The 25,025-nt window shown below is 36.2% G+C and overlaps 1 protein-coding gene across 2 annotated transcripts in view; it reads left to right on the top strand.

Moving 5' to 3' along the window:
- CHD1 (chromodomain helicase DNA binding protein 1) overlaps positions 1 to 25,025 on the top strand; it is a 77,734-nt gene that overhangs the window by 7,173 nt on the left and 45,536 nt on the right. For both annotated transcript variants that reach the window (XM_010362912.2, XM_030927208.1), the window contains exons 3-7: positions 19,420 to 19,621; positions 20,616 to 20,741; positions 21,581 to 21,645; positions 23,225 to 23,374; positions 23,476 to 23,744. In XM_010362912.2, coding sequence (XP_010361214.1) covers positions 19,420 to 19,621; positions 20,616 to 20,741; positions 21,581 to 21,645; positions 23,225 to 23,374; positions 23,476 to 23,744 — 812 coding nt within the window. The remainder of the gene's footprint in view (positions 1 to 19,419; positions 19,622 to 20,615; positions 20,742 to 21,580; positions 21,646 to 23,224; positions 23,375 to 23,475; positions 23,745 to 25,025) is intronic.

Below are 25,025 nucleotides of genomic sequence, written 5' to 3'. Positions count from 1 at the left end.
TTACCTGTTCCAATATTTTATTTATTTTTCTGCCATATCTAAAGTGAGGAGGAGTAATTGGTCTAATTTGATACTACAGGTGAAAAAAAATTAAATCTTGTGGCCGGGCGCGGTGGCTCACGCCTGTAATCCCAGCATTTTGGGAGGCCGAGGCGGGCGTATCACCTAAGGTTGGGAGTTCGAGACCACCCTGACCAACATGGAGAAACCCTGTCTCTACTAAAAATACAAAATTAGCTGGGTGTGGTAGCCTGTAATCCCAGCTGCTCGGGAGGCTGAGGCAGAATTGCTTGAATCCAGGTGGTGGAGGTTGTGGTGAGCCGGAGATCACGCAATTGCACTCCAGCCTAGGCCACAAGAGCAAAACTCCTTCTCAAAAAAAAAAAAAAATTAAACCTTGTGAAATCTAATTTAAGGAATCTATTACAATGCATACTCATCTTGAATAATTGCAAAACATATTTCTTTAATTATTCAGAGTTGTTAATTTTGTGTACTTCTGAAAAATGTGGTTATCTAAGATAGTTTTTACAACTGTCTTGGAGTTTATCAGGAGAGAGACCTTCTTTTTTGCCTTCATTTTCTTTCTTACTGCTGCTATAACTATGGTCTACAGTCATTAACACTGAGTTCCCACTCCTTTCAACAGAAGCTTTTGTCATAAGACATTACGAAGAAGGGAGATTGTGCCTTGTTGAAAGACTGAGGAGGTGAACTTTAGAGGTAGAGGGATTTTCTTGCAAAAAAACAAAAGCTTCTATAACTATGAATATTAATATAGAGTAATTTTTTTTCTTTTTTTTTGAGCTGGAGTCTTGCTCTGTCGCCCAGCCTGGAGTGCAGTGCTGTGACCTCGGCTTGCTGTATCCTCCACCTACCGAGTTCAAGCAGTCCTCCTGCCTCAGCCTCCCGAGTAGCTGGGACTACAGGCATGCACCACTGCATCCAGCTAATTTTTGTATTTTTAGCAGAGACAGGGTTTTGTCATGTTGGCCAGGCTGGTCTCAAACTCCTGACCTCAAGTGATCTGTCTACCTTGGCCTCCCAAAGCACTGGGGATTACAGACATGAGCCACTGTACCTGGGCCCCTAATACAATTAGATGAGAAATATACTTGATTTTTAAAGTTGATATTCATTGTAAGTAGCTTTCTAAAGTAAATTTTGGTTTTTTAGTGGCTAGAATTCTATAATGTATTTTTGCTTCAAAATTTCCTTATTCCTTTGTGAAAGTTTATTAAATGGAATAGAATTAAGAAAGAATTCATTTGGCATTGGCAGGTTACAGTTAGCTTTCTATTGAAAAAAAATTTTTTTAAGTGTTCTGTCTGGAGAGCTCTCTGTAACTATTCACTGAAAGGAAGAAGAATACACAGAAAAATATGTCCCTTTGGCTATGCTACTGCTGACAATCTTGAAATTTATTTACTAAGAAATGTGGGCCAGGATGCACCTGTATAACAGTTACAGCTCAACACAAAGTTTTATATAACTGAAGTTAAGCTTTTTAAAGATAATGCTGGAAGATTTCAAAGCATCAATTTGCAGCTGTGTGGATTTATGGTGGTATTTGCAAGCAAATTTTTCAAATCCTGGTAGAGTTTTTCTTAGTGTTTTTTTTGTTTGTTTTTTTGAAATGGAGTCTCACTTTGTTGCCCAGGCTGGAGTGCAGTGGCACGATCTTGGCTCACTGCAACCTGTGTCCTTGGGTTCAAGCAATTTTCTGCCTCTGCCTCCTGAGTAGCTGGGATTATAGGCGCCTGCCACCACGCCTCGCTAATTTTTGTATTTTTGGTAGAGATGGGGTTTCACCATCTTGGGCAGGCTGGTCTTGAACTCCTGACCTCATGATCCACCCACCTCAGCCTCCCAAAGTGGTGGGATTACAAGCGTGAGCCACTGTGCCCAACCGACTGTTTTTAGTTTTAAATAAGTTATCTTGAGTGATGATTTACTTCAGGAATGGCTATATGGTTAAAGATCAGAAATGGTATATGAGTTAACTTTCAAAGATACTACTTTTCTGTATATAGTCATAAGATAATGTGTGGGCAAGCATTAATGTGATGTTATCTCTTTTACTCTGCTTACGTGGTTGCTTATTTAAGATGTTGATGACTGATGGGTTGTATGTGTTGCAGTTTTGTGTTTTAAAATGAGTATTACGTTATGATAAATGGAGCAAATGTTTAAACTTTTTTTTAAAATGGGGAATATTTAAAACTACAGAAATAGAAAAGTTGCTCCAGTTGTGGTCCATGGACCAGCAGTGTTGGCATCACTTGGGAGCTTATTATAATTGTAGAACCTTGTGCCTTGCCCCGGACCTACTGAATCAGAATCTTCATTTTAACAAGATTCCCAAGTGATTCTTATGCATTAAGTTCATACACATTTATATGAAGCTATTCATCTGGAGTCATAGCATCTTGCTGCTTTTTTTGTTATTGATGTTGTTATATATGGTTTTCATTTTCTGGGAACCTCCAGTGAACTGTGTCTTGAGCAAGACCAACAAGAGGCTAGCTAAGTTTTATTTCTCCGGAAACAGTAACAATGGCAACCGATGGTTGTTGAGCTCTTACTGTGCCTTAACCTAGCATGATGCACATAGGGCGTTGTGCATTACTTGAATTATCACAGTTCATCCTCACAAAACTTCTGTGAAGTATACAGTGTTATGATTCCCACTTTCCAGATGGGTAAACAAGATTTATAGCCATTTTGTTTATTTTTTAGTTCTTTTTTAAAAAACTATTACCTAAACTCTATACTTTACTTAGATTTCAGTGATTTTCCCATTAACTCCCTCTTTTCTGTTGTAGGATTAAATCCAGAGTACCACATTGCGTTTAGTTGTCAAATCTCCCCAGTCTTTGATCTGTGAGAGTTTCTAAGTCTTTCCTTAGTTTTCATGATCTAAACCATCTTGAGAAATACTGGCCAGGTATCCTGTAGAATGTCTTTGAAATCTAGATTTGTCTGTTGTTCTTTTTTTTTTTTTTTTTTTTTTTTTTTTGAGATGGTGTCTTGCTGTCTTGCCCAGGATGGAGTGCAATGGTGCGATCTCGGCTCACTGCAACTGCCGTCTCCTGGGTTCAAACGATTCTCTTGCCACAGCCTCCTGAGTGACTGGGACTACAGGTGTGCGCCACCAGGCCTGGCTAATTTTTGTATTTTTAGTAGAGACAGGGTTTCTCCATGTTGGTCAGGCTGATCTTGAACTCTTGACCTCAGGTAATCCACCTGCCTTGGCCTCCCAGAATGTTGAGATTACAGGTGTAAGCCACCATGCCTGGCCTTGTCTATTGTTCTTAGGATAAACTAGGGTTATTGGTTTTTAGAAGAATACCACAGAGATAAAGTGTGCTAGTCACATCATGGGAAACATGTTATCCTCATGACATTACTAGTGGTGGTAACCTCCATCACTTGGTCAAGGTAGTATTTGCAAGTTTCTCTACTATAAAGTTCCCTTTCCATAATATATTCTTTGGAAGCAAGTCACTGTGTCTAGCCTACTTTCAGGAGGGTTGGGTAGGAATTAAATTCCATCTCCCGGTGGGGGGAGTATTTACATGTATTAAATGGAATTTCTATAAGGAAATTTATAAATCGTTTATATATGTATGAATTTATATGTGTGCTTATATGGATTTAGTGGATTATATGTAATCCACTAAACTGGATTACAACTCTATAAAATACATATTTGTGTATAATATTTATGTGTTTATGTATAATAGGTACTTTTATGTACCTAATGTATAATAGTTGACTTTTTTGTTACTTAAATTGATCTAGCCTTGGCTCTTGGAAGCTTTTTTAGTTTGGCTTGTATGTTTCTTTTACATACTCCCTTACTTTCACCCTAGAATCAGCCACTCTCCAAGGAGCCTTGGTTCCATTTTTGTGGAGAATGGTATTAGAAACCAAGATTTGGGTACTGCGTATGCTTGTTGATATTCAAGTGTCACTGCTTTTATATCCTCTCAGTGAACAAAGTGGACAGAGCTAGGTAATATATATAGATACACTATGTATACCTACATATTTATAGTAATTTCTGTATCTTTCCATTTATATACATACCAACTCATACATAAACATGAGTTCATACCGATGGCTCCAACTCTAATCCTGTACTATAGGGTTCATTCTAACCTTTGTTTCTTATTCCTTTGTAACTTCCTTATTCAACAGTGAGAAACCTGGCTCTCACCATCCACCATTTATGTGCTTATATATTCACTCCTAATATACATGTAAAGCAGTTTTAGAATTTTTAGATATACTTTATCAGGAGAAACTAATTTTCCATCTAAAATATGGTGTTTATGTACAGTACACTTTAATATTTAGCCTTTTAAGTTTCTAGTCAAAACACTGTTTTCTGATGTTGGTCAAGTTCATTTTTCCCTCACCCCTTTGAGTGTAATTATGTGATAAATTTGTAATAAAAATAGGCTCATTTGTCACAATGTGCATTCCATCCTGTGATCATCATCATACTGGTTGATTTTTAAAATTTGTGTCTATTAATACTTATTCCATGAGGCACTGTTCTGTGGGTTTTGACAAGTGCATAGAATCATTTATTCTCTATTCCAGTACTGTACAGAACCATTCCTTCATCATAAAAGGTCCCAGATCTACTGAACCAGAATTTCCATTTTGACAAGATTCCCAGGAGAATTGTATTCATGTTAAATTCATATGCGTGTATATGAAGCTGTTCACCTATAATCATTCGGCATCTTGCCATGTTTTTTTTTTTTTTTTGAGGCGGAGTCTCGCTCTGTCCCCCGGACTGGAGTGCAGTGGCCGGATCTCAGCTCACTGCAAGCTCCGCCTCCCGGGTTTGCGCCATTCTCCCGCCTCAGCCTCCCGAGTAGCTGGGACTACAGGCGCCCGCCACCTCGCCCGGCTAATTTTTTTTATTTTTTAGTAGAGACGGGGTTTCACCGGGTTAGCCAGGATGGTCTCGATCTCCTGACCCCGTGATCCGCCCGTCTCGGCCTCCCAAAGTGCTGGGATTACAGGCTTGAGCCACCGCGCCCGGCCTGCCATGTTTTAAAGTTATAAATTAACTTCAAGAAAGACTGTTATAATCTAGGGGTGATAATGGAATAGCCAGTTTAAATATACAATTGAGTATATTCGAATTTGTGGGACCAAATGGCATGCAAGTGAGGTAAAAAGAAAATGGAGGGTAAATTACTGGAGTCGTTTAATGAGCTAATTGGAAAGTTTTCATAGCATGCTTTAACTTTTGTAATTTCAATAATGATGAGATATGTAGTTTGAAAAGAAAGGAAGAACAAATAATATATATTCAAAAAGGTGTTAGAGAAGAAGTGTTTTTTTGTTTTTTTGTTTTTTTTGTTTTTGTTTTTGTTTTTTTTTTTGTTTTTTTTAAGACAGAATTTTGCTCTGTCGCCAGGCTGGAGTGCTGTAGCATGATCTCAGCTCACTGCAACTTCCGACAAGTGATTCTCCTGCCTCAGCCTCTCGAGTAGCTGGGATAACAGGCACATGCTACCACACCCAGCTAATTTTTGTATTTTTCGTAGAGACGTGGTTTCACCATGTTGGCCAGGATAATCACGATCTCCTGACCTCGTGATCCACCCACCTTGACCTCGTGATCCACCCACCTTGGCCTCTGAAAAGTGCTGGGATTACAGGCGTGAGCTACTGCGCCTGGCTCAGGAAGATTTTTATAGAAGTCATAGTCCCCAAGGTAAAGAAGTATGCAAGTCTCCTAATAAGGAGAATGTGTTTGACATCTAGCTTTGCAGTTCTTTATCCGAGGTTTATTCATTGTTAAAAGTTTTTGGCTAGGCGCGGTGGCTCACGCCTGTAATCCCAGCTCTTTCGGGAGGCTGAGGCCGGTGGATCACGAGGTCAGGAGATCGAGACCATCCTGGCTAACGGTGAAAACCCCTTCTCTACTAAAAATACAAAAAAATTAGCCAGACGTGGTGGCAGGCACCTGTGGTCCCAGCTACTCGAGAGGCTGAGGTGGGAGAATGGCGTGAACCCAGGAGGCGGAGCTTGCAGTGAGCCGAGATCCCGCCACCGCACTCCAGCCTGGGCGACAGAGTGAGACTCCGTCTCAAAAAAAAAAAGTTTTTGTGTGGGTTAGTTCCAGGTAAAGGAAGGAAAAGGAAGCATAGCAGAAAAAACACTACCCATGGGGAGTGTATTCCCCATGTGAATGGGTTGGAACCACTAGTTTTAGGGAGAAATTCCAGGAATCTTATACCAAAATCAACTTGTATATGTGACTGAGAAAATTAGTGTTTATGATTGAAAATGTATTATCTATCACTATGGTATGAGGTGACTGTTGAGTCAGAAGTCAACTTTAAATGTTAAATTGCGCTCAGAAGTTTCTTTGGTGTAGATAGATTGAGATCTAAGTTACTGAGATTAAAATATGTAGAGACAAAGCTGGAAATGTGGAAAGTTCTATTCAAACAGTACTGACTTCTGGAATTCAGTGTCTACAGTATCTCTCAGAACTGAGGCATAAGGCACAAGAATAGTGGGTTAGTCTTAATGAGAATGACTCCGAATAGCTATTTCTCAGTTCTACTGTTGTTTTCAGAAATACAAGTGTTTGTTTTCAGATAGTTATTTAGATGATTGAGCAATTACTATGTGGTAGATATCATGGGATTCTAAAATTTGAGTTCCTTTAAAGCTTATAGTCAAGAAAGAGATAAAAGTCTTCAAAAATACATGTATATATCAGGTGAATACCATAAATGCAGAGAGATACCAAAATCTGTGGCCGTTCAAATGTAGGAGTGAGGTTTGATCATAAGGACAAGTATCAAGCCCAATATTAAAAGGAAGAGGGTTTTTTTGGGGGGGGGTTCTTTGTTTTTGGAGGGATCGACTTAAACCATGATAATCTTAAATTTCACATATGTTAAAAATGTCCTGGTAATGTGACTTTGGTGGTAAGGCATTTTGACAGGATTAAGCAAAAAGCAGAGTGATTTAATTTTTATACTAAGGAAAAGTATGTTAGTAAAAGATCATGAGTCTTAGCATCAAAAGCTTTTATGTCAAGGCATGGGGCCTTTGGAAAAGAGTGAAGTAACAGTCTGAATTTCCTACAAGCCTAAAACAAGAAAGAGTCTTTTTGTTTTTGTGCTTGATACTGATTATTATTACTTCTGTAATACTGTTTTCAGAGTTCTAAATGATTCAGTCCTCAGTTACATTAGTAAACGGCAGAGGTTTGATATGAAAGGAAAATTTATAGTAAAAGAATCAGAATTAGTTGTATATGGGGTACCAAAATTCCTAATCATCTTTTATCTATTCCAGTTTTAGAATGTATTTTATAGTGAAGGATTAACCTAGTGTCCAATCTAGTATCTGATACATACTACATTATTTATTTCACTTTCAACCACATGACTCACAGTAAAAGAAGTTTTTTTTTAGATGCATTACACACTCATAGGTATATGCAGACAGATGAAATACCACATAACAAATAATTTAGTTTAAAATTATATATTGCTGGATTGCTGGTAACTTCATTTTTTTTGTGGCAGTATTCATTAAAGTAATATAAAAGCATATAAATATTTTAAAACCTTTTGTTTGTTTTTTTTTTGGCAATGGAGTTTTGCTCTTGTTGCCCAGGCTGGAGTGCAATGGTGCAATCTCAGCTCACCACAACCTCCGCCTCCTAGGTTCAAGCGATTCTCTTGCCTCAGCCTCCCGAGTAGCTGGGATTACAGGCATGCACCACCACACCTGGCTAATTTTGTATTTTTAGTAGAAACAGGATTTCTTCATGGTGGTCAGGCTGGTCTCGAACTGCCAAGCTCAGGTGATCCGCCTGCTTTGGCCTCCCAAAGTACCGGGATTACAGGCGTGGGCCACTGTGCCCTGCCAAAACCTTTTTAAAAAAGCAAACTAAATATCAGTAATCTCTTTAAAATTGAACATTTATTTATTTATTTATTTATTTTTGAGACGGAGTTTTGCTCTTGATGCCTAGGCTGGAGTACAATGGCACAGTCTCGGCTCACTGAAACTTTCACCTCCTGGGATCAAGCGATTCTTGTGCCTCAGCCTCCCAAGTAGCTGGGATTACAGGCATGTGCCACCGTGCCTGGCTAATTTTTTGTATTTAGTAGAGATGGGGTTTCACCTTGTTGGTTGGACTGTTCTTGAACTCTTGACATCAGGTGATTGACCCACCTCAGCCTCCCAAAGTGCTGGGATTTTGGGTGTGAGCCACTGCGCCCAGCCAAAATTGAACTTTTAAATGTAGGCATTATTTGTGTTAACTGAAATATTATTATTAATAATTTGAAGTTTATGTTAAAGTAGTGACAGTAGTAAAATGAGCCCCATGTACACACCATACAGCTTCAAACATATTTCGATTCATAGCCAATCTAATTTAATCTCTTAACTCCTATTACCCTCTCCAACCTCACTTGATTTTTTGGAAACATAATTTCTGTGTGTGTTAGACTTTTCTGCCTGATAGATAATAATACTAAAGGGGGAAAAATCGTTAAGGTTTGCCTGATTGTTATAACTATAAATTAAAGATTTAGAGATTTTCATTCATGTCATAATATTGTAATAAATTTTGTATGTATGTTAGGAAACTATTTTTCAGTGACTTTTCAATGTATATATCCATAGCCCTTATTTCTCATCTGATCATTCTCTGCTTACTAGAAAATACTTTCTCTTGAGTTTATCCCAGGTTCAACACAACTAAGTAATCATCTTTGAAATCAGTCATGTTAAAAGTTACTCCTCCTAGTATCGCTCCACTTTCAGCAGTTTTAAATTTCTTCAGTTAGAAACTTTAAGGAAATAGAATCATACTGTACTTTAAGAAGAGTTTATAGTACAATTTTGTCTTGGATTGGTAGTTTAGAATGCTGAAAGGAACTGTTGTTTTTGCTGGTCAGTGCTTAACAAAACAGTGGAACTACCTGGTTTTCAGAGTTGTACAGATGAGAAGATGTTTTCCAGGTCTTCTGAAACCTTTTACAGTTTTTATTTGTACTATTTCATCAAACTTTTTATTTCTGTTTGTGTGTATACTCCATCATGGTGTAAAATGTATTATATAGGTCATGGTCCAAAAAGTTGGAAAACCATTGCTTGACTTTGGCCACTATTCTTTTTTGTTGTTGTTAATACTTAGCATTTAGTCATTGCTTACTACTTTCCAGATTCTTTCTGCAGTCATGCTAAAGTGGACAATGGTCTATAAAATAACTAAAATTAAGGTCCTGACTGAATGATCTTCAAGACCTAGTTAGCAGAGAGATATATGTATACAAATAATTGTAATATTGTGAAGGAATTGTTAGTAACATGAGCACAGTATTGTGGGAACATGAGCTAGAGCAGTGATGTGTGCCTGGGGAAATCAGGGAATGGCTACCTAAAGGACATAGTTTTGAATAGTCGTAGTTTTGAATAGTCTTGAAGAGTGAAAAGTTTTATTGATTGCTTTGGAGAGAAAGCATTCTCCAGACAGAGGGGAAAGTATGGAGAAAGATACTGATGCTGAGTTCTGAAATCACTCCCCATAAAACCATGCATGTGATTGCATTTTCCCTATTTCCAGTTCCTCAGTCAGGAATCGGGCCAGTTGTATTTTATCTTTTTACTTTCACATAAAGTTTTTTTTTTTTTTTTTTCCTATGGCATTTTGTTGTCAATAGAAACTCTAGCTCAATACTCATTAGTTGAGGATATGAGCAGGTGAGTTAAAATTGTGTATGTATAAAACATAGTCTTTCCAAAATGTTTATTTCACAAAGTTAGTACAGCTGTTAGGCTAGAGAAACAGTTAGGGTACTGTATTAGAGAACTAAAAACACAGAGGCTTAAATATAACTACTTCTCTTTCACTCCCAGGTAAGGGAGTTCAAACCTTTGGGCAGCCTTACTTTTCTTAACGTATGACTTCCAATACTAGTGGTTACCCTTTTCAGCTAGCAGGGAGAAGATGCAAAGGGGGAGGATTTAAGGCAAGCCACTTCATATTTAAGGCTATGATGTAGAAATCACACATCACCATCACTTCTAGCTGTATCTCATTGGCCACAGCCTACTCATATGACTACACTGAGCTGTAGAAGATACTGAGAAAGCTAATCTTTAGCGGGGTGGGCATGTGTCAACCAAAACTGGGGGGATGGTTATTAATACTAGAGGACAAGCAAAATGGATACTGGGTGGATAGGGAGGGGCACATTTTCTGCCGCAAACATTAAGGAATTTTTTAAAAAATAAACTACTCCTCTCATCCTAAGAAATTAGTGACTTTTATTTTTCTGAACTTCCTTTTAGTTCTCCATATATATTCATAATTTGTACCCTTGTTATTACAATGTTGGCATTTATTTACACAGCCTTCTCTGATCCTGAATTTATTTGTCTGTATTATGAAAATAAAAGGATTAAGTAAGAACCTAATATCTGGCACATAGCACCAACTAACAAATAAATCATATTTTCCTTTTTTTATTAAATAATTAAATAATTAGTTCTATGTGGCAGAAACTTGAGACTCATCTAACCAATGTACAGATATAAATACAGCTAGAAGGAGAAGAAAGGGCTAGAGAGCTAGAGGAAAATAATTTGTGGTTGAACTTCAGAACATCAAGTTAGTCCAGAATTTACCCCGTAAGTGTGTGTTCAAAAATTCTTCCAAGAATTCCTTAAAAGAAGGCCGCCTCCAGTTTTTTAAGAGTTAGGGTCTGGCTGTTGTACCTGCTAAAGTGCAGTGGCACAGTTGATAGCTCATTGCAGCCTCGAACCCTTGGGTTAAACGATCCTCCTACCTCAGCCTCCTGAGTAGCTAGGACTAAAGGCATATGCCACCTCGCCCGGCTAAGTTTGTTTTTTTTTTTTTTTTTTTTTTTGGTGGAGATGGGATCTCATTATGTTGTCCAGGCTGATCTCGAACTCCTGGCCTCAAGTGATCTTCCTGCCTCAGCTTCCCAAAGTGTTGGGATTACAGGTGTGAGCCGCCATGCCTAGCAAGAAGCTCTTTCGAATGACATTGACACTTAAGCAGTAGCTATAGGTGGAAGGGAACAAGAGGCATAGGATGAGAATTTAGTGCACTATGCTCTATTCTTTAGTAAATAAAATTCTTTAATTTCTTTATTTATAGCTCTCTTTGTCAAGCACACCATCTTCCATTATAATTCTGTGGAAAATTAGTTTACCTTCTATCAGGGTTTCCCCAACACCCCCAACTGGAATCTAATTCATCTAATCACTGTTAACTGATAAAAAAAATAAGGGAAATAAAAAGTAGGGAAATTATATATACAAGAAAGAAAATCTTTATGTGCTAAGAATAGAAGTAAATAAATGTGTTGTTTAATGTAATTGAAAATAGATCTAAGGCTTTTGACATATAATGTTTAAATACACATAAACAGTCTATTCTCTAGTGCTACTAGCAATTTCTGAGGTGGCTATTGTATACATTTGACTTTGCCTTCTTTATTTTATTTTTTTGAGATAGAGTCTTGCCCTGTCACCCAGGCTGGAGTACCATGGCTCAATCTTGGCTCACTGCAACCTCTGCCTCCTGGGTTCTAGTGATTCTCGTGCCTCAGCCTCCTGAGTAGCTGGGAACACAAGCATGTGCCACCACACCTGGCTAATTTTTATATTTTTAGTAGAGATGGGGTCTCACCACGTTGGGCAAGCTTGTCTTGAACTCTTGGTCTCAAATGGTAACACCAGCTTCATCCTCCCACAAAGTACTGGGTTATAGGCATGAGCCACCGTGCCCAGTTTGACATTTGCCTTCTTTAATGTTCATTTTTATCTTTTCAGATTTTTTAAAAAGAAGTTTTGTTATTTTATTTCTACTGGCCTAGTTTGGCCAATTTATTGATACATTATACATTAATTGTATTTCCATTTTTCTTACATTGAATGTTTAGTTGCCTGTCATGTTCACTTTACTTCTGTGGCTTTTACATTTTTGCTTCATTGTACATTTTTACTACCTGCAAAGAAGATTTCATAATCTTGGATGTTAATGAAGAAAACTTGCGATATAGTAGGTTGCAAAAATCACACCTCTTACACTTCAGTATGTATTTCTTTGTTATTTTTTTTTCTTTTAGACCATTCTCCGTAACAGTCAGTACATATTTTAGAATAAAAAAGTATTCTTTTAAGACCTGTATTGTTTATTAAGTTCAGGAAAATTTACACTAATATAGTACTTGAATTTTCAGCCTGCATTCCAGTTTGGTCAATCTCTTTCAGTACAGAGATTACATATTGCATTTGACTGTCATATCTCTTTAATCTCCTTTAATCTGGACAGTTCCTCTTTCTTTGTTTTTCATGATATTGGCATTTTGAAAGACTATAAGCTAGTTATTTTATGGAATATATGTCTCAAATTGAGTTTTTCTGGTATTCACTTAACATTATATCCAAGTTATGCGTTCCTTACTCTGCATACCTGGCTGGAGAAGTGTGTAGGTAACGATACATCTTCTCAAGTGTTTCACAGCTGCAGCTCACATTGTTTGTCTGCCCCTATTAGTGACGCTATATTCAATCACCAGGACATGGTGTCCAGTTTCTCCACTGTGATTTCTAATTCATTTGTTAACAGCTAAGAAGCAATTTGTGAGAAGACACTTTGAGTCTATGTAAATTATCCTACTCAGCAAACTCTTCCCCTAGATTTAGTATCCATTGATGATGATTTTTTGCCCAAATCAGCATTTCCTTGAATGATTGCATAATTATGGTTTTCTAAGACTAATATCCTGTCCACATTTACCAGTTGACATTCTGAGCTCTATCAGAGCCCTCCTCTGTGTGTCTGTTTCTGTCATCAGCACCGACTCAAGGGTTCCTGTTTTATTTACTGAGTAGTGATCGTTCACTGTCTTTATTTTTATACTCAAATCAGATTTGGTCAGTGGAAGCCCCTTCAAGTTGGCTCCCATGTCCTTTTGTTTTTCCTCTGTACTTTTTGACATTCCTCCATATATATGCATTTTTTTTCATTTTGGCACAGGAAGGTTGTTAGACTCATCTTGTATCTTCCCTGTTGCAGCCTTAGCACCTGCCATTTCTCAAAGGAGCTGTAGTTTATTTAAGTGTGGAATAGTATTTAGAAGTCAGAATCTAGGTGCTAGGTGATTGTAAATTTAAAACTTCAGAGAAGATGAGTTTACATTGGTTGATAAATAGCACATCAAAAGACACACTGTTGTAAATAAAAAAGATATCTGCAGAGGGCCATTTTTTTTTTTTTTTTTTTTTTTTTTTTGGTATCACTATTTGTAGAATCAAAGAACTGAAGACAACATGTACATCCGTGAGGGACATGAAACCATGGTGCATCTACAAAATGGAGTATATGCAGTTGCACAAATATGTCTACTACTGCAGAATGATCTCCAGGATATAATGTGTATATAATCTGCTACCCTTTATTTAAGAGTAAAATATGTTAATGATTATTTATGAAAGGGGAAATATAAACATTCTTATTCATAATTTGCTTATGTTAAAAAGGGAAAATAAAAAATTTTTAAATGGTTACTATAGGGGAAGAGAGGACATAGTGTACAGGAGTCAGGAATGGAAGCTGAACTTCTGACCATAACTTGTTCTGTATCTCCAAAGTTGGATCCAAGTAAATAAAGCAACATAAAATCAAAAGTAGTAAGAAAGCACAGTCTCTATTTTAAAAAGAAGCAAAATGGTCTTTTTAAAAAGCAAATGGTCCTAACTGTGCCAAATTGGTGGTCACACAGAGATATTTTACCTGACTTTATAGCAGTCATTTGACTGTAGAAGTGAGTATTCCTGAAAACAAAAATAATTGCATAGTCATCTTAACTTTAATAATCATATTGTTTATAATGGTATTATTTTGAACCTATTAAAAATGAAATAAAGCAAATAATTAGTGCCATTTGCAACCAACTCAGCCCGAGTGATGACTTGAATATACAATCGAAGTAAAAAGCCTGCAGTTTTGAATTACATGAATTCTTAATGTATTTTCTCTAAAAATATACACATTCTAGCTCATTCCATTGAAACATCCTAAATAAGGCAACCAGTCCAGTAGTTATTGCAGCTTAGTTTCTAATTTATTATAAATAGAAGGGCTTTTTGATAAAATGACTGGGTTATAGCCCCAGGCGACAAATACACAGGATGAGTCTGGTACATCCTGTCATACTAGAAAGGCAGTTAGGTTATCAAAGACTACTTCAGGTCTTGTCAGAAGGACTTAGGAGCTAATAAAGGGTTTCCTGTTGGCAAAAGATGGGAGAGTTTGGACATCAAGGATGCTGACAGTGGATTAAAATTTATAAAATAAATTCAAATCCATGAGTTCATAATGGGACTTAAAAAATTATTGGTCGGTCGGGTGCAGTGGCTTAAGCCTGTAATCCCAGCACTTTGCGAGGCCGAGACGAGCAGATCACAAGGTCAGGAGATCGAGACCATCCTGGCTAACATGCTGAAACCCCATCTATACTAAAAAAATACAAAAAACTAGCCGGGCGAGGTGGCGGGCGCCTGTAGTCCCAGCTACCCAGGAGGCTAAGGCAGGAGAATGGCGTAAACCCGGGAGGCGGAGCTTGCAGTGAGCTGAGATCGCGCCAATGCACTCCAGCCTGGGCAGCAGAGCGAGACTCCATCTCAAAAAAAAAAAAAAAATCATTGGTCAACTTTAGAAGATGCTGGCAATGTAACTCATTTTGAAAACTGGTAAATAAGGAAAAGAAATAAAATCCCTTTTCTTCATGAACTATATACCTCAGAGTTAACAAATACAATGAGGGAGAAGTTTCTCTTTATAGAAGTATTCTACCTAATAATGAAGAAAAGATGTTTTGGGTAACTAATGAATGATGTCACCACTTTACTGCCTCTAATTAATGGAAGAAAACATATGATCGTCAATGGCTGCTAAAAAATACTAAGTATGAAGTGATGGGGAGCTTTATAATGGATGGATAAGGCTGGCAGTACCTGAATCCACAGATTTTTACTAAATCTCACACAAAATGAAACAACAGAACATTAAATGCCATCTGGTAGAAGTCCACAACACCACGTATAAATTATTCTTGTCAAGAACAGAACTTGAATCTGATCAAGCCTCTAGATATAATAGCCAGTTTACAAGAAATACAAGGGATAGAAAAATATGTTAAATGATAACACAGGTGCACTTAGCAAAATCTAGAAAGCAGAATGGGAGAAACAATTATGAGACTAAAAGTATAGCCTGATGTGGATATTTAATATTCAGTATACTTAATTTAAATGTTTAATAATATTAAATCTTTGATATTAAAGAAGTGGTCTTTTAAGATATATTGGTATTGCAAATGTTTACAAATAGTTTCTTAGTTGAATCAAGATTGGTATGAGTTGCTAATTGTGGAACTGGGTGATAGGTTCATGATAATTCATCATATTGCTCTACAGTTTATATTTGAAATTGTATATAAAAATAAACTTGAAAAGACACTTTAATTTGAATTACTATTTTATCTTTTAAATGTGGTATTTCTCCTTAATTTACCCTAAGAAAACACTTTTATCACAGTACCTATTAATGGTGGTTTTTCTTCTGTGAATTAAGTGAGGAAAAGAATTCAGTGGGTTTATTTATTTATTTATTCCATGGGTGTATTATCTGAATTAAGAATTCAGTGTTTTTAGTAATCTACCTACCACTTTAATACTATTGTGCTAGTGAGATTTAATATACTTTAAGGATAACTCTTACGTGTTGTACAGATACTTCAGTTTTGTAAAAGATAGTAATACTGGTTGTTACCTAAAATAAAATATTAATTGGAGATCAGAGATTTAGTAGCCAAATTTGTGAGTTTTACATAAAATACGTAAAACTGTGTCCCCTGTATCTCTTTGATTTAGTTATTTAGTCATTCATCTACCTGTGAAACATTGTACTCTTCATCTAATTCTTGACATAAGAGCAGCAATAAGCCAATCCCAGCGTTCAAGGAACATAAGGTCTTAGATGGGGTACCTGAAAACAAAAACACTACAGTGATTATTACATCATTTGCTCGTAACCAAGATAGAGGTATATATTCAAGAAGTTTTGGGAGTGCTCAGGAAGGATACCCTATTTAACATTGGGTTGAGATAGAGTTGGCAGAGATTTATTGGAGGAGTAGCTGTGAGGTGGGACTCAAGTTAAAAAATTACATAATAGAAAGAAAAGAGAAGGAATGGTACAAAGGCAGGAAGTAGAAAGAGTAAGTGGCTTTCAGAGAATTACATGTAGCTTGCCATAGCTTGAACTTAGGGATTTAAGTGAGCAACTAGTTGAAAATAGATTGGAGAATTAGAGATTCCTGAAAGGTCTCATAGATGTTTGTTGAACTTTGTTACAAAACAGAAGACTTAAAAAGGAAGGCCACGATCAGCTTTTTATTTTAGAACGAGCATTTGCAGCAGTAGGTGGAAATAAAATTTCTTTATTAGGGAGAGGTTTTTTGACCTATTTTAGCTCAGAGTTTTAAGTCTATAATTTTTTTTTCTGGCCCATATATATTTTTCTTTCATTTTTAAAATCTCTTTTTAAAAAAATCATGCAAAACATTTACGTAACTCTAAAACTGAAGATGCATTTCAGTTGCTGTTCCTTCTGTTCTTCCCTCCCTCTCTCTTTAGGTGATCATTTTTTAATTAGTTGGGTTATTCTGCCATTGTTGCTTTTCAAAAAATAGAAGCGAATACATATAAATATTTTTCTTTCTTATGCAAAAGAGGCATTCTGTAAACTTTTTTTTTTCCACTCAAACTATATCTTAGATCATTCTATAGCAGTAAATAAGATATTCCTTACTCTTTTTGCATCTTGTTTTTTTGTTTGTTTTTTTTGAGATGTTTTGCTCTTGTTGCCCAGACTGGAGTGCAGTGGCGTGATCCTGGCTTACCACAACCTCCACCTCCAGGGTTCAAGCGATTCTCCTGCCTCAGCCTCCCAAGTAGCTGGGATTACAGGCATGGCGCCACCACACCCGGCCAGTTTTGTACTTTTAGTAGAGACGAGATTTCTCCATGTTGGTCAGGCTGGTCTCGAACTCCCAACCTCAGGTGATCAAGCCGCCTCTGCCTTCCAAAGTGCTGGAATTACAGGTGTGAGCCCCCGCTCCTGGCTCTTTTTGCGTATTCTTTATCCTCCTAAAGAACAACTCAATAAAATACTTTATTCAGTATTTCTAATACCCAAGGTAAAGGCATTCTAACAATAAACCTGTGTAATTAGAGTAGCCTAGCCTCGGGTTGTTGCTTTTATCTCCAGTCAGTACTACTGCCTAAAGAATGTGAAAGGAAAGATTTCTATATTTATTTAAGAATTTTGATTTGATAACAAGCAGTTTGTATTAGCTATGCATCTGGAGTGACTAATGACTAATAAGAATTACAGGCCCACAGGTAGCCCCCACAATTCAGTTATTCATCTATCTACTGTTCACATTTATTGAGCACACATCTGTGTGAGGCACTGTGCTAGGTATTCTGGAAAAAAATTGAGTTTCATAAATATCCATTGTGTCATAGATACAAATTTAAGACCTCTTGAGGTCTATTTGTTAACCTTACTGTGTATGATCTCTACTTTCAAGATCTTCAAAGGAGATACTTTATTGCTACTAGCAGAATAATTTAGTAGAACTCAGATTCCTCAAAAGAGATACACTTTCTTTCTTTGCTGAGGTATTCATTTAACAGCACTTATCTTCTAAGTGTTTTCTGACTACTGTACCAAACTTGGTTGTATCTTTAGTGCTCCCCATAGATGTGGATCAGTTGTTTTAAACATAGCAAAGAATGATATTTATCCATTTATATGACTGTCTCAAGGTTAAATAGTTCTTTTAATGGTAAGGACTTCATCTCATCTCAATCTGTCCCCAGTGCCTAACACATGATAGTTCTCAATAAAGTGTATTGAGTAAATGAAATATTTTGCTTACCTGCTGTGTTAAGGGAAAAATAAAGTTGTATGTCAGGAAAAAAAGTCTTCTAATATCATTGCTAAAATTTCTTTCAAGGGATGCAAGTAAAATACGGCCTTAAAAATTAAAATTTAATATGCTATTTTTGGACCTCAAAACTATGTGACCAGAGAGTAGACATGATGGCAAAAATGATGTTCATAACATAAGCCTTTAAGAAGCAAATTGTAATTTACCGTTTCTGTGAATATAACATTTATTCCATTAGATTTAAAAACACAATGCTTATTCATACTTTAAGCATTTATATATCTCACCTGTAGAATCAAAATTCTTCCTGCAAACTTTTATTTCTGTTTTCATGCAGAAATTACTAAATTCTTGCTCTGGGAAAAAGAGAATTACTGTGTTGTCTTAGAGTAAATACCTCCATCTGGTGGCATTTTAGAAAATTACAGAAGAGGACAGGAAGCTTGTATTTTCTTGTGTATCTGTAAACTATGTTACCTGTGGTTTCTTGTAAAGCCAAATTAAATTACATCAAAATCTGATTCTACCATATGTACCAGAAATTTAATGCCCTAGTTTTCAACATATAAACAAATGACCTTGGGGATAATTATATAATGAACTGTTTAGTCCAGACCATTTCTGCTCTATCTTGGACTAAAAATTAGAAATGGTAAAAAAGATAGTTTATGAAATGTTAATTGTTTTTGTATGTATGTGTATACATGTTAGGAAATACGAGAATTTGCTATTTCAGATTTATTGCTACAGATCCACGAAGAACTATTAATAAATGTTTTCTCAGACAAGCAGTGTTACTGATTTTTTAAAATAAATTATATTTTATCATAGCTCAATTATATAATAATCTACATTCTCCTGGAGTGATAGAGATGGAAACTTGAAAACAGGCAGAAACTACAAATAAATTTCTGCTTATTGCTGTAAGATTTTTTTTTTTAACACATTTAATCTTTTTTTCGCACATTGCTTACTTTATAATTGCTAGAACTTTATAAAGGAAGGTATCATGGCTTCAACTCTTGACGTCTCAAAGTTTCTAACCCAGGATCTTATACTTAGTGGATTTTGCATTTTGTCTTAGAAGAAGATTACAATCTTATTGCTTATGTTTTAGCCATAAAAATCTATAAAATGTCATAAATCTATCAAGTATGTAATATATCATGTATAAATTATCAAGTATGACAGTTGTTACTATAGATTAAGTCAATTTATTTTCCTATTTTGTTGGCCAAAGATAGTTGAAGTATTAAGTATGAAGTGAAATTTAATGATTTGGGGCTTTCTGCTGACGTCTAAGAAAAATTAAATTCCTAATGAATTTTGTTTGAAATTGTTTATTTTCAAATTATAGCCAGTCGGATGATGATTCTGGGTCAGCTTCAGGCTCTGGATCTGGTTCGAGTTCTGGAAGCAGTAGTGATGGAAGCAGTAGCCAGTCAGGTAGCAGTGACTCTGACTCCGGATCTGAATCAGGCAGTCAGTCAGAGTCTGAGTCAGACACTTCCCGAGAAAACAAAGTTCAAGCAAAACCACCGAAAGTTGATGGAGCTGAGGTAATCAATAAAATACCCAATGAAAGGTAGATTGCTTGTATTACTTTGGGAAAATTTAGAGGATTGGTTTATACCATTCTTAATCTAGCTTTTAGAGAAGACAACGTTTTAAATTAAAATTTACTTTTAGTGATCCTCACATTCATGGTGGTACACGTGTGGACTAATTGGCTTGGAATAGATACATTTTTGAACTAGAAAACACAAAGTGTAAATCACATGCAGGCAGATGAAACGTTTTCTGCCTCTTACGCAGAAATTGAGTTTCATAAATATCCATTGTGTCATAGATACAAATTTAAGACATCCTGAGGTCTACTTGTTAACCTTACTGTGTATGATCTCTACGTTTAAGATCTTCAAAGGAAATACTTTATTGCTACTAGCAGAATAATTTAATGGAACTCAGATTCCTCAAAGATAATGATAGAATAGGATAAGGGGCTATTCTGTTTGAAAAAAACTACTACAAGAGATACAAAAACTTGTCTATACCTCATGGTAGTGTACAGTGTTACTCAGAGTACCTGTCTGTGATGAGATAAGATGCTTGAAGGCCAGAATATAAATCGACACATGCTTCCTTCATAGAAAAGAATGTTGCTACTGCCCCCCACCAAATCTGAACTAAAACAATGTGCCTGGTGACATCGTTGGTGTATATTCTGACTCAGCCTCTTCACCTCACACTGATAAAATAGGTAACCACACTATGAGTTGCACTAATAAAGCATATTATCACTTAGATGCTCTTAACATCAAGAGGATATTGATTAATATTGTCTGTGGAACTCAACACACCATTTTTTTATACATAACTAAAACTCAGCATTTTATTTAATTATATTGCAATGATAATCATGTTACATATAGGTAAGGAAAATAGTCTATTACTTTGAGGCAGTAAAGATGGTGGTACGGTTTTTCAATAAATTAACCTTTTTTGCAGTTTTCTTAATACTTCATCGTTCACTGGTTTATATTTCTATTATAGTTTTGGAAATCTAGTCCTAGTATTCTGGCCGTTCAGAGATCTGCAATGCTCAGGAAGCAGCAGCAGCAGCAGCAGCAGCAACAACAACAACATCATCAAGCCTCATCTAATAGCGGATCAGAAGAGGTGCATTTTCGTCATGAGCTTTTATTTTAAAAGTGGACATGCTGCTGAATCACTTAACTAGTATTTGTGAAATTATTAAAAATAATAGGTGCTTTGAAAGAATAAGTAGGAAATACTTTAAGTGTATATATCAAGAATATTGAAATACACCTTTTGCATTATCCAATAATTCCAATTTTAGGGATTAATCCAAAATAAGCAGTGGGACATTTGTGTGCATTTGCTCATCACAGCAAAGTTAGAAATAAACTAAATGTGAACTCCGTGGGAAATAATTAAATTTGATATGCACCTACACACATATATCCGTATACATGTATGAATGAAGGAATATTATACCATTAAATCATATTTGTACAAAATAATAACAATTCTCAACATAATATTTTTGAAAGAGTAAATTGTTTCAACAATGTAGTTTTTGTGTGTGTGCAAGCATGCATACATGTATGTTTGCACAAAAACATTCAGGAAAAATTACAACAAAAAGTAATAGTAATGGTGAAGAAAAAAGTTCAAAACTTGGCATGCCAGCACCTGGGATTTCTTGTTTTGGCTATACTAGGCAACAGTAATGGTCTCCAGAGAGGGTAGATTTTAAGGTTTTATACAAAATGCTGACACTTTGCTGTTTACTTAATTTCACTGGCTATATTAATTTGCAATAAAAATGTTACTAATTCCTTTCAGCTAGTTAATATAAATAAAACTACATTAAAAAAGGCTTCACAAGTGCTGTTATTCGTAAAGTGAATGTTAAATAGTATAGCAAGTAAAAATTTGATATGGTTACATTCTAATCATTAGTGGATGATACTGACTTTATTTTTTTTCTGCAGGATTCTTCCAGCAGTGAAGATTCCGATGACTCATCAAGTGAGATCAAAAGGAAAAAGCATAGAGAGTATGTCATTTTGTTCAACTGACTTCTTCATTTTAGAAAAATCCTAATGATTTCATATTTCTTTCTTTATGAAAATTGTTCCCAAAAGGAAAGTCTTCTAAATTCTTAGTTCATGGCATTTTATAAAGTTAATTTACACCATTACACCATTTAAAGATAAATCTTTAACATTTATCTTTTTGTGACTACCCGAGGGTATTATGCCATTTCTTTATCTCCTATAACTCCCCCTATATATTTTTAAACTTTAATGATTTCCTTAGTTGTAATATCAGAAAATCTTAATAACTTGGGAATATAGGAGTATAGGGATGACAGGATGACTGATTTGGGATGATTCTTAAAATTATGTTAATAGCTCTCCTTACTATTCAGCTGCATGTGAAATTTACTTGATACTGTAGAACTCATTCTGGAAACTCACTGTATTTTCCTAAAGGTCTTGACCCAGCAAGTATTAAGAATACTTCAGAATTTCAATCCATGTTTATTTTAATGATTTGGAAACATTATTCCATTTTCTTGACTTTCATTTTCCTATTTGCCTTTGATATTCTGCCTATTAGGTTGGTTACTTGCTTTTCCCAAAAGATTCAGGCATTTTTAATGTGAATACTCGTATCTTTTATTAGTCTGTTCTATCTTTTATTCTGAAAGGTCAGTCATGTATCTTTGGATTTTTTTTCCTTTCTCTTTCTACAAATCTCTCTGATCCTTCTATTAATAGACGTATATTGGATCATCCGGTTTGTTTTTTTCCTTTATAAAAATACAAAATGGAGACTTTTTGGCATGCAAGCCCTGAAAAGATCTCAAAGTAAAAAATTTGCTTCTATCATGTTTTTATCATAAGCAGATATTATCATATATGCTTGTTTATGTAGCCTTCATCATAGTTACAATTGGTGCAAAAGATACAGAGCAATGAAACAGAAGCATAGCTGAAATAGGATATAGTGTATTTGTAAGAATTCAGTGTGTGCCTTTCATTTGAACTTCTTATGATAGCAAAATATTAACATCCATTATTTTTCTCTACATGTTGATTGGAATGAAATAGACTTAATAAGCTAAAAATAATAATAAAGGTAAGGTACTCAGACTGAATGTTTGAGATGGTACTAGTGTTGCTCTCTTTTTTTTGTTTTGTTTTGTTTTTACATTTTTCTGTAAGCTTTTCTTAGTGAACGTGCACTATTTAAAAAATCAGTTTAAAAAGATGTTTTTCAGAATCACAGCCTCTAGAGAATTAAAATGGCATGGATTAGTATCTCTTTTTTGAGAGGGCGAGTAGAATAATTTTACAAGATTTTCATCTATAGTGAAAATTAAAATATTTATTTGTTGTTCATTGACGTCTAACTGATTAACAAAACTAGACTTGCGAGAGAAGTCTATGAAGAATATTATCCAGAATGTTTTTATTCTATAAATGTTTCATCATTTTTAGCATGAGTAAAAGCAACAGTATTTTTGATAATAACTGGAATATAGTTTAGTTGATTTGATCATCTTTGTATTAGGGATAAAATTTGCCGTGTAAGTACAAATAAAAATACTTTATAAATTTTGTCTACAGTGAAGATTGGCAAATGTCTGGGTCAGGATCTCCATCTCAGTCTGGTTCAGATTCAGAATCTGAAGAAGAGAGAGATAAAAGCAGTTGTGATGAAACAGAATCTGATTATGAGCCAAAAAACAAAGTCAAAAGCAGAAAACCTCAAAATAGGTATGGTCTCAGTTTGGTGGTGAAAATTGATTGTGGAAGGTGTTCATTCTTTGTTTATATAGTTTTTCAATTTTTTTTTTTTTCTTCTTGTTGTTTCCTAGATCTAAGTCAAAAAATGGAAAGAAGATTCTTGGACAAAAAAAGAGACAGATTGATTCGTCTGAGGAGGATGATGAAGAAGATTATGATAATGACAAAAGAAGTTCTCGTCGCCAAGCAACTGTTAATGTTAGCTATAAGGAGGATGAAGAAATGAAAACAGATTCTGATGACCTACTGGAAGTCTGTGGAGAGGACGTTCCTCAACCTGAGGAAGAGGAATTTGAAACCATAGAAAGATTTATGGATTGTCGGATTGGGAGAAAAGGAGGTAGTTTTTTAAAAACCATTTATTGTTTGCTTATTTAAACAATATTTACAAGAGTAAAGGACCGGGTGCAGTGGGTCACCCTGTAATCCCAACACTTTGGGAGGCTGAGACGGGTGGATCAACTGAGGTCAGAAGTTCTAGACCAGCCTGGCCAACATGGCAAAACCCCGTCTCTACTAAAAATACAAAAATTAGCTGGGTCAGGTCATGCGCACCTGTAGTCCCAGCTACTTGGGAAGCTGAGGCAAGGGAATTGCTTGAACTCATGAGGCTGAGGTTGCAGTGAGCTGAGATCACGCCACTGCACTCCAGCCTGGGTGACAGAGCGAAACTCCATCTCAAAAAAAAAAAAAGAGTGAAGTGTTAAAGATGTTTCAACAGTGTTGAAAGCTAAGAGAGCGGATTTGTTGTTGTTGTTGTTGTTTTACTTATGTTTTATAAAAGCATGCTTTGCTTAGCCTGAGTATCTTCTTAATAACCACCTGACCACGTTTTCTTTTTTTTGTTTTTTTGTTTTTTTTTTTTTGAGACGGAGTCTCGCTGTGTCACCCAGGCTGGAGTGTAGTGGCGCGATCTCGGCTTACTGCAACCTCCACCTCCCGGGTTCAAGCAATTCTCCTGCCTCAGCCTCCCGATTAGCTGGGATTACAGGCATGCACCACCAAGCCCGACTAACTTTTTTGTATTTTTAGTAGACACGGGGGTTTCGCCATATTGGCCAGGCTGGTCTCGAACTCCTGACCTTCTGCTCCACCCACCTCGACCTCACAAAGTGCTGGGATTACAGGCATGAGCCACCGCACCCGGCCCTCTTTTTTTTTTTTTTCTTGAGACGGATTCTCGCTCTGTCGCCCAGGCTGGAGTGCAGTGGCGCGATCTTGGCTCACTGCAACCTCCGCCTCCCGGGTTCATGCCATTCTCCTGCCTCAGCCTCCCAAGTAGCTGGGACTACAGGCGCCTGCCACCACGCCTGGCTAATTTTTTGTATTTTTAGTAGAGACGGGGTTTCACTGTGTTAGCCAGGATGGTCTCCATCTCTTGCCCTCATGATCCGCCACCTGCCTTGGCCTCCCAAAGTGCTGGGATTACCAGTGTGAGCCACCATGCTGGGCCTCCACCTGACCACATTTCATATATTGTGGATAATTATAGAATAATGCTGTGGGATCTCAGGTGGACCTCTGTCTTTTTATTTTTTCTAATTTGAAAAAAGAGGGGATTATATTAGATAATTCTGAAATTCTTAGTTTTATTTATGAGCAGTAGAATTTCCCATGTTTC

The sequence above is a fragment of the Rhinopithecus roxellana genome, chromosome 3, assembly GCF_007565055.1.
Source record: "Rhinopithecus roxellana isolate Shanxi Qingling chromosome 3, ASM756505v1, whole genome shotgun sequence".
Classification (NCBI taxonomy): domain Eukaryota; kingdom Metazoa; phylum Chordata; class Mammalia; order Primates; family Cercopithecidae; genus Rhinopithecus; species Rhinopithecus roxellana.
The sequence above is the reverse complement of the archived record's forward strand: the minus strand, read 5'-3'. Positions and strand labels throughout refer to the sequence as shown.